Source organism: Netta rufina, assembly GCF_964035555.1.
Source record: "Netta rufina genome assembly, chromosome: 25".
Classification (NCBI taxonomy): Eukaryota; Metazoa; Chordata; class Aves; order Anseriformes; family Anatidae; genus Netta; species Netta rufina.
Window position 1 is genome coordinate 4,659,806 of NC_140149.1, and position 10,486 is coordinate 4,670,291.

A 10,486-nucleotide genomic window follows, 5' to 3' on the forward strand; every position below is an offset into this window, starting at 1 on the left:
TTAACTCATTCTGGGTTCTTTTGCACTCTGTGCAGATCTCTACACTCTGCTCCTGGAGGACATCCTGGTGCTGCTGCAGAAACAGGATGATAAACTGGTCTTGAAGTGTCACAGTAAAATCTTGGCATCAACAGCTGATAGCAAACACACCTTCAGTCCTATCATCAAGCTGAACACTGTTCTGGTTCGTCAGGTGGCAACAGGTCAGTGTAACCAATAGGGAAAGCAAAGGAGGAAGCCTAAAATGAAGATTAGATCAGTTGAGGACAGTTGGTTTTGTCTAGAGTTCCACAGCAGAACATGGAGAAATGCGTAGGCTTAATTCTTGGTTGTCCAACGTCTTGCTCTGTAATGCTGTATGAGCTGTTTAACTTCTCTGCATCGTTAATAACCTTTTTAGGCACAGCTTGAGTTATAAATAGACCTCTAAGATAAAGTAGTCTGATTTTATTAGATGAAAGGTACTCTAGAAATGCAAATCATTATGAGAGAACAGAGGGGAAAAATGCATCTCAAAGCAGTTTGAACTAACAGACAAATCTCCTGGACAGAGAAAGATCTATCTTTGTATATGACAGCATTATAGGTTTATTTCATGAACTCTTCTTTCACTGCTTCTGGTTGGGGTTATGTCCAGTTCTAGGAATTTTCAGAAAGCTGTGCAGAACAAAGCATCTAATTAAATTCCTCCCTCCCTGTGTTGCTCCAGATAACAAAGCTTTCTTCGTCATCTCCATGTCAGAAAATGGCGCTCATATTTATGAACTGGTGGCACAGACGGTTTCAGAGAAGAATGTGTAAGTAATTGGTTCGGTTCCATCTGCTGTGTGATTTGTTGCACTTGAGAGAACTTTTACATCTGCTTGTGTGTAGTAACTCTGCAGGTGTCCATGAATTACCTGAGCTCCTTATCTAAGCTTAGCTGAAAACATAACTGTTTACCTCCATGGGGTGTATCCAAGCATAGTATCTCCCAGCTTCTAAAAAGCAGGGAGAGGGTGTATACACATAAATGAGTGTGTTTATATATACCGATATGTATAAAACAAAAAATCATACCCTTGCAATTCTGTTCTTCTGTGACTGACTGGCAGATAAATCACTGAAATCATCCTGCATCTTCCTGCAGAACTGCTTTTTAGTTTTGCAGAGTTTGATACTGGCATCATCAGCATCCACAGTCCCTGCATGTGAGGCCCTCCCTGCACTTTTTCCTCTCTGGTACAAGTGCTTTTCTTCCAATCCATAAGCAGGGAATAGACTTGTGTGATACGTAGCAACTGCTGTAGTGTGTCACATATTAAACTATTCAATTCTGTGTGAAAGGTTACTGAATGCTTTCATATGTATTTATATATAAATATAACTGCTTCACTTGATGGCTCCTGCTAAGGTCCTGTCATTCATTTCCTTTGGCTGAGCAGTATCCTGGTGAGGTGAGCATTAAGCTGCGGTGTTTCACTTGTGGCTGCAAGGTATTACTGAGGCACTGACTGTAACAGGATTAAAAAAACTAATGCAACAATGCAACAGGATTAGGCGTTTCTGTTGATAAGAAAAGCAGTGATGATATTAGCTGGATTTAAAAACTGTTGAATGGAGCAATATTCGTTGTGCTTCACATCTTGCATATTTTTATTTGATATGTTTATACAGGTGGCAGGACCTTATAGCTCAGATGGCAGGGACTGTGAAAATGGAGAGCACCAGAAGAGTGATTCCATTACCGCAGTCGGGACCTGGCGAGTAAGTAAAAATAGCTGGAGGAGAAAGGGCTGGTGTTCTTTTTCTGGTAACCCCTCTTTTACTCAAAGATTGTCAGCCAGAGCTCTGCTTGTCATGCAGTAATTAAGATACAGGTGACTAAAAGCTGGTGTTCATACCTTCCTCCCTGCAGAGAAGAGCGTGAAGAAGAGGAGCAGCAGAAGCTCAAAGAGCAGCATGACATTCCTGCCAGTAGTCTGCAAAGTCCAGGTAAAACAGTGGGCCAAGTAAAAGGTGTCCATAAATTTGCTACATAGAGAACAAAGCCATATTCCTTGTGTCTTGGGGCAATTTTGGTAGCATCGACGTTTTTCTGGAAAGGAGTAGTTTCTTTATGAGTCATGTGGAGAAGTGATACTGAACGTCTTGGAAACATCCCTCTTAGTATTTCCATCTCTTTTATAAATTGCTGAGTAAGAATCCTTTTTCCCCAGGAACAAATCAGCGTTTTACCAAGCCCATGCTCTGTATTTTTCAGTGTTTTCAGAAGCACAGTGAAAAAGTTAATTTGAAGCAGAATTTTCTGCAGTTTAACATCATATTTGCCATAGTTGCTTAACCCGAATGTATGTTTTCTATTTACTAGACAAAGATTTGGGCCTAGACTCTTCCTTGATACTGAATGCTCAGACTTCTTCGCCCACCATGTCCGAAAAGTCGGAGGTAGAAAGCCTTCTTGTGACAGAAAGACAGTTTGATAAAGTGCAGCAGGCAGACCTGACGCTTAAAGATACTTCTACATGTTATGAACACGCAGCCACCGATTTACCGTCGGTATCAGGAGGGCAGTGGGCATTGGATGCCTTAAGGAACTGTAAGTATCGTGGAGCAGCATCTGGAAGCATGTGGTTTGGAGGTGGAGATTGTTAGGTCAACCTTTGGAATCAGCAAGCTAAAATAATGCCCACTTCTATTAAATAAAAAATTTCTCTGTGCTGTAGCACAGCGTAGCAAACCAAAGTGGATCTGACACGAAGGAATTCTGAGTTCAAAATTCATATGCTGGGCCATTTGGATGCAGGTATCTTATTGTTTTGCTGTGGTTTTCCCGTGTATAAAATGCGGGTAGTAATGAATTGTTACTTACTGCCCAGGAAGTGCTTTGATGACAAAATCACATTGCAGAGCTTTGTGCAGTGCTGTAAAGTGTCACGGCTAGTCAGCAGTTTTTTTAAGAGACGATGCAGTTAGCCGGTGGACTTAACATTCAGAGCACCAGAGGAGTAGGAGAAGTTGCATGAGTTGCAGAATATGATTTGGCTTTTCTTTGTGTTTTTTTTTTTTTTTTTTTTTTTCAAAATCATGCAAATGAAGTTGGATATTTTACACAAGCTTAACAAAGTCTAGGTTCAGATCTTCTGAGAGTCTGGAAGCTGTTTGGGTATAATTAGATTGACACTTGTGTGTACTGAAAGGAATTTTTCCCAATGGACAGATAATTCTGTAAGATTGGTTTTAGATTTTTAAGTGTTTCCTCTGTTTGGTGGTACACCTTTCACAGGAAGGATGCAGGGCTCCGCAACCTACCTGATCAGATTCAGCATTCCAGTTCCTTGATTTTCTAAATACAACTTCCTAAAATTTGAATGAATTCATTAATTCCTATCTCTCTCCCTGGCACCTTTGAAATGGACGTAAAGTCCCTGAATTGTACTTGAAGGGAATAGACTGTATTGCTTCTCTGTGGATCATTTGCTGTTACTAAAATGCAGAGCATTCATATCCTTGGCCCCAATTCCCTTTTCTCCCTCTCTCTTTTTACAAGTAATGACAGTCTTCTGCAACCTAATAGTTTACCTCGGATCTTTTGATCCATTTGTGCTTCTCCTTTTTATAGGATTCAAAGCCCTCTTCTAATTCTGAGTGCTGTACAAATGTTCTTAGGAGGTATTCTTAGAGGCAGGTGATAGAGAACCTTATTAGTAAGAGAAGTGTGTAAAGATGGTATTAGTGACCTCGCATCTCATAATTGCTCAGGCTTCTTAGAGCAGCCCTCTAGCAGCAGCTGTGGGTCACTCACGTTTTGACAAGAGCCTTCCTCTTAGGCTGTTGTGTTGTGTGAACTCACAGCTTTTACTGGGTGAGCTTAGTGTGGTGAGAACGAGCAGTGTACTTAGGCTCTTGGCAGCACCATATTTCTGTTTTGAACGATGTGTACTTATTATGAAGTGTTTGGCTGGGTTAATTTGAGAGCTAAAGGAATGTGGGTTGAAGTTCAAATAAGCATAAATTTAGATGAAATTTTAGAGAAAGTGTCTTCTATGTTTTGATCTGTTATTTGACGTTGGGTGGCATGTTCTCAATATGCTGATTTCTAAGGTGGGAATCCCCTGTTAGTGCTATTGCTTTTTAGTTCATTTAGGGGCAGGTAACACCCGGGCACTCACCTGCACTACGATTCACTTGCTGGGTAATTTCAGTAGATGATTTCTCTGTTTCTCCTAAGCAAGATGGAACTTGTACTGCTGTTTTTGCCTTTACTTCTAAGATGAGATATGGAATAAGGTATTGATACAATGCTTCAGACCTCTAATTTATTTTTACCCATCTTTTCTACCATGAACAATGAGAGGGCTGGCTGCTCTGAGATCTCTCTGCTTGGCCTTTTTGTCTAGTTTAATCATTGTTAGGGAGATTATGGTCCGTGAAGCTTCTCCAACATTATCTCTACTTGCAGTGGACTTGCTGAAAAAACTGTTGGTACAGCAGCTTGGCTTTTCTGAGAAGGGGACCCTTGAAGACCGGCAGCGCTTTCCCAGGTTTAGGACCGTCTCTCAAGAAGCCCAGACGGAGAGTGGAAGTGAGCTTGGACTACAGCACTCTGACGATAACAAATTCCACCAGCCTGGAACAGACCGCATGCTTCCAAGAACCGAAACTCATGAATCCACAGCTAGTTATGGCCTCCGGACTTCAGCTGAATCACCAGCTTCAGGGGATGCCATGCAGCTGATAGGGAGAGACCCCAGATCGAGTAGTAACTCAGCAATAGACCGCATGAGTATGAATCTGGAGATCTCAACCGCAGAGCTGGAAGGGGTGGGTGCTGATGAGAGCGGGGAGCATTTTTTTGACGCTCGAGAAGCTCACAGTGATGAAAATCCATCTGAAAGTGAACTAATGGAAAGGAAGGAAGAGGAGGATGTGCAAATACGGATCTCAGGTGAGCATATTTCATTCCCTCGTTGAATGATAGGCTGTCCAGATTTGACATTAGAGACCTGAGTTCAATTTTAAATAGGAAATACTAAAGAAAACCACAGAACGTTTTCATGGTGATGCTTCTCCTGCTGATATAGTTTAGGACATTTATTTAAAGGTAGTTCTCTAGTCCCTGGCAGTTATTCTAGCCCTGAAAAGGGCTGTACCTAATGATTTTTTCTGTTTCATGAAAGAAGAAACTAAAATCCTGTGGAGTTAATACATGGTGACAAACTGTATTTACAGAGCTTATGGGCACAGTGCAAGCTCTCGATTGCTGTGGGCACCACTGGACCATGTTGTATCCCTGCTGACTGTTGGGCCCTATAGGGAAAATACTGTCCCTGAAGGCAAAGCCCTGCCTTAGTCCCTGCACACAGAGCCCCCATGACTCATGCTATTTTTTGTAGCTATTGTGTTGGGTTCTCCTGACTGAGCTTCAGAAAAGAAACTTGGAGTTTAGCTTTGCATTGTAATTGTCTCCAGCGACCTCACCCTCAGTCTGAAGCTCTTAAAAGCTTATCATTATTTCTATTATTATTACATTTGCTATATTTGGCAGTTACCTGAGCGGCATCTCAAAGCATCTCTCTTCTACCCTTCAAGAAGGTTGTAGAGCTGTTAACTCAGCAGAAAACTAGCTCCAAGGCAGCAGCTGTAAGCACCTTCATGGGACTTTGCTCACTTTGTGTTTGGAAAGTCCTGTGATTTTGATCAGCCCGAGTGGTGACCCTGCACTAAATTTAGCACACAAGTTGAGGTGTATCTTGTGCATGTTGTAACAGAAGTAGGTACTAGCTGGTAGATTCTACAGGACTGTTAGTCTTGAAATTTCTTATCTGTGGATATGAATTTATGGATTCTATCATGAGCCAATAAATAAGCCAATTTGTGACTGTCCAAATGCTGCCTTCCAAGTATGTATTTGTGTTTCCCTGAATTATGGAAACATTTTAAATTATTAAAACTGAGCCAACAACTTGAAGGATCTAATTTACTTGTCACCACTTATGCTGTTTACTTTCTTAACTGTACAGGGACATCAAAATTAGATTGACCTGTTTTCAGTCAGTTCTGCTTCCACATGCTGGCTTTGCTGTAATATTGTAGAGAAGTTATTCAATGTAATGCTATTAGTAGGTGCAGTTGTGAGTGCGTTTCTATCTGTAATTGCTTTGTTTTTTTAATTATCTTCAGCAGGCTAAATGTTGAAGCTAACCCATCTAAGGGGATGCTCAGTACTGTAACCAGTAAGTGTAGGCTCCAAATCTAGCAGCCTGGTTTGTGGGTACCATTAGCATTAAGTGCAGGTTTTTCAGACATTATATTGGAAACAGAGAGTTTGGAAAAACAGGAGGGAAAGCAATTAGCTCATCTAATCACGTAACTCTCAAACTGCAGTCCAAAAAGCAGCCTTGATCTCTAAAGTCCCATTCAGAACCAAGCTAGTCTGGTCTAATATAATCGCTATTCTGTGTAGTGTTCACAAATGCTTTTTCTTATCCATTTTAAAATGCCTCAAGAGATGGGCCTTTCACCACTTATCCTTCTTAAAGTCTGCTTAAACTGTCTACAGGTCAGTGGTTCTCGGTGATTATGGAACTGAGGTGTTCATAAAAATCTGTTCTCTTAACAGGAAATTATTTGATCCTTGATGGATATGGAACAGTGCAGGAGAGCTCCACGGATGAGGAGGTATCATCTCTAGTTCTCCAGTGCACTGCAGGTGGCCACACCTCTTTGGACTCTGCCCAGCAGCAGCCTCTTTCCCCACGGGACACGCAGTCGGATGGAGGAAGCTCCCCGTTTGCCGAGGAGATGCTGGTCTCACGCTGGGGGGGAGTGGAAGAGTCCTGCTCAGTTGTAGCAAGCCCTCACTTCTTGTCTTTAGAGTCGCGTGTGCAGATGATGCAGTATATTCAGAAGATAGAGAACAACCTTGAAAAGTTAAAGGTATCGTATGTTTCCATTTGCAGTATGAAGAGTTTTCGTATTCCTTAGATTGTGTTTTAGAAAAGAGCTTGAATATAATTTTGTGGAGGAAGGCAGGCAGTCACGTCTTTTTCTGTGTTTGGCTCTGGAAGCTTTTGAAGGAGAAACTCGGTGCCATTTTGCTTGCATTACATTGTGGGGTTACAAGAAACTAGGAGCTGTAGAGGCAGGAGGTATGTATATTACTTTGCATTTGGAGAGATTCCTCAGGGGTAGGACAAAACTGCATTTCTGCAGCAGTGGAGTTTTGAAGGGACCACTAATGTAATGAACATGACTTACCGACACACAAAGGCTTGCTGAATCTGTCGCGTGCTGCTGCTAAGGTTAAAAGAAGGTGGTAAGTTGCAGGAGGGGAATAACAAAGTTTTCAAGCTTACTATATCCAAAATATTTTTTTGTATGTACTGGGGCTTGTCCATCCATCACAACAATTGCTGTACTGACGTGTTAAGTCAACAGCCAGACAATCTAACTGAAATCTGAGGAAGAGGTAGAATATTGAATGGGAATGGAAGGCCTAATAAAGGTGCTGCTACAGGAGTTGAGATCCATTGTGGGTCACAGTACCATCATGGCTGATTCCAGTCACCCGCAGTGCAACTTATCTTTTCCCATTTGAAGCCCTCTTTGTTCGCTTGATAAAGGAGAAAAAGCCACTTGACTTTCGGTGTTCTTTTTTTTTGTTTGTTCATTTGTTGTTAGGAGGTTGAGGAAGACTACATCATCCTCCGTCGCCAAGGGCTGGCTGGATCAGCCTCCACAGGAGAGCACTCAGGTACGCAAGCACACCTTCTGCACTCAGTAGCATACACCACGTTGGCATCAGGCATTAACCAAAGAGCACAAAGTCAATTTTTAACGTTTCACACACACACAGAAAGAGTTTCATCTGCTTCAGCATCTCTCACAGGGCTGAGGCTGTGCTGATTCCAAGAAAGGTCAGTTGAATCCACTGAGATTCACGTGTGCAGAGGAGTTTGTTCCTTCCTCTGAAAAGGTTGTTTGTGAGCTATCTCACCCCTACCTGCCAAAGACTGACATCTAAGGACGTACAACTTCTACTTCAAAGAAGGCTAGATTGGTGTAAAGTCCCAAACGAAGATTTTTGAGCATGTAAAATGATTCCAATCTGTCCTTTCTTTCTCTGGGGTGTCTCTGATACTGTGTAAAGCAGCTGTCATGGGCCTTTTTAAATTTGCCTTAGGCATCCTCAAGATGCAATTGCTGGGATTACTAACAAAGGTCTTCAGGTTAAATGTGCTCTCTCTCACATTAGCATGCTTTCTCTGTTAGTACCAGTGTTCAGAAATGTTAGGCATTCATCTCTCATTGCACCCTCTCCCTCTCTCATCACCACCCCTTTTTTTTTTTTTCTTTCCCCTCCATCAGAGAAGAGCTAGTCATATTTTCAGGAGTGGCTGAAGATTGGATGAAGAGTATCAGGACCCAGCACCTATTGTCTGCCGTGTGGACTCTGAGACAAGAGGGTTCGGACCATCCAAACGTGAACCATACTCTAGCGAAGTGGGCATGGGTGCTTTTCCTGTGGAGCATCTGCACTATCTTGTCAGTGAGGGAGCCTGTTCTATTCTACTCCTCCTCTCCTTGCTACCAGAAATTCATTTTTCAGAAAGAAAAACCAAACCAAATGTACAGAGCTTTGGGTGTAGGATATAAAAATGTATTTAGACATTTAAAAAAAAAATCAATGTATTTATTTGACTTCATTCCGTGTATCAAAAGCACATTTTAATTTTTTAATCTGCCTTTTTTTTTTTTTTTTGTTCTATTTTAATTGGGTAGTGACAGTTCTAGCCCTTTGCATGCAGTACACCCTGCCTCCCACTGCTCCTGAACCAGGTCAGGTCTGAGGGGAGAGGGTGTGCCTGTGTGCAGGTGTATCTTTACTTCACTGGACTGGACTCTGCACTCCCTGCTGGCAATCAAACTGCCATGCGAAGAGCTACTTATGAAGGTGTTAGGATGACTTGTGGCTGGAACTATCTATATTAAAAAACTGCATGGGAAACACTCATGTCACCAAGCGTGTAACAAGAATTTTCCATGCACTAAATAGCCAGGCACTTGGGCAAACTTTTTTTCCCCCCTCTCCCATTAGAGGTCTCCTTTGTTGACATGCAAGATTAGGCTGGGAGAGGAGAAAGATAGGTTTAATTTTTTTCTTGACTTTGTTGGCTTTGATCATTGTCTCCTTTGTAAAGTGATAAAAATACTTGGACCTGCAGCACTTTTGTAACTCTTCTCTGGATCAAAAAGAAAAAATGCAAACCCAGAAGTGTTTCAAAGATGTGGGGCAGATGGGTCTCTGCCCCTGATTCACTACTGAATGAATAAGGGCTGCCATTTGAGTTAGCCACAGGTACTGCTGATTATAGGGCCAGTAAATTTTAGTACCTGAAAGTATGTCTTGCTGAGGGCTTGGGGTGTTATTTTTTTTTTTACTTTATTTTTTTTTTTTTAAACACTGATTTGTGCCAATGCGTTCTAAGTGAAACAGAGATGTGCAAAGCAAAGAAGGCTGAAACAGCTCTCTAGTACTTCCTTAGGCCTGTTCTGATGGGTTTTGCTGTTGTAATTCCTTCCAGTCTGGGAACAAGATGGTAAATACCAGCCTACCAGCAGAGCTAATGCTGGACAGCCTAAGCTCGCTGTGCCTCTGCTCTGGAGTTGGCCCTAGGGCAGGCACCTGCTTGGCACAGGGTGGTTCAAGCTGTGTCCCCAGTGCCACAGACCAGTAAATCCCATTAACACATCAGAACTGCAATAGCAGCTGCGATTGCGTGGATCGTGAAGTGCTGAGAATCTGCCTTTGGTCAGCGTAAAGATCACACTCCCTGCTCCATTAAAACAAATGGTTTCTCTTCAGCTATTGGCAAAGAATCAGAGCTCTCCTTTTTTTTTTTTTTTACTCATGCTGGAAAAAAAACACACGGTTCTTGTTCTTCCAGTTAGAAATAATGTGAGGGATAAATTCATGAAAAGATGGATGGAGGTTGAGCAAGAAAGGATTTGGGACCTGATCGTACGATGGAGCCGTAAGCCCTTGCAGAGCAGGGAGGCGTTTTCTCTCTTTTTTTTTTTTTTTTTTTAAAGAACCAATTGCACAAAGTGTCATTTTTCACCAGCAGGAGCATTACACTGCCAACACAAGCCAAAGTGTTCTCTTCCATGCTGGCAGGAGCTGCTTCTTCCTTGGGACCCACTAAGGCCTGTCCTGCTGCACCTGCATGAATATACTGTCAGTATTAGCCGAGCGCTTCCTTTCTTACCTGGTGGGACCTCCCCCCTCACCTTCAGCCCTCCAGTTCCTTTGGTTATAAGCATTTAGACTTCCTCTGATAAGCCCCCAAAGTAGAATGCTGCTTTCTGCTGATGTGGCATCTTTTTACCTGATCCTGCCAGAAAAAGAGCTGGGCTGTAGCCAGACTTGGTGTTCAAAGCCCTTTTTTTTCCCCCTATAGACAAGGACTCGTGTTCTCCCCACCCTCAAATCCCCTTGGTCAGT

The 10,486-nt window shown here is 42.3% G+C and overlaps 1 protein-coding gene across 1 annotated transcript in view; it reads left to right on the forward strand.

Moving 5' to 3' along the window:
* The window catches only part of ARHGEF12 (Rho guanine nucleotide exchange factor 12), a 71,927-nt gene extending 61,812 nt beyond the window's left edge, over window positions 1–10,115 (forward strand). Inside the window, exons 33-41 of the mRNA XM_084301666.1 lie at window positions 36–203; window positions 710–797; window positions 1,657–1,746; window positions 1,898–1,974; window positions 2,351–2,578; window positions 4,442–4,927; window positions 6,602–6,918; window positions 7,663–7,735; window positions 8,350–10,115. Of these exons, the coding sequence (XP_084157792.1) occupies window positions 36–203; window positions 710–797; window positions 1,657–1,746; window positions 1,898–1,974; window positions 2,351–2,578; window positions 4,442–4,927; window positions 6,602–6,918; window positions 7,663–7,735; window positions 8,350–8,360 (1,538 nt within the window). The 3' untranslated portion in view covers window positions 8,361–10,115. The remainder of the gene's footprint in view (window positions 1–35; window positions 204–709; window positions 798–1,656; window positions 1,747–1,897; window positions 1,975–2,350; window positions 2,579–4,441; window positions 4,928–6,601; window positions 6,919–7,662; window positions 7,736–8,349) is intronic.
* The last annotated feature ends 371 nt before the right edge of the window (window positions 10,116–10,486 follow it).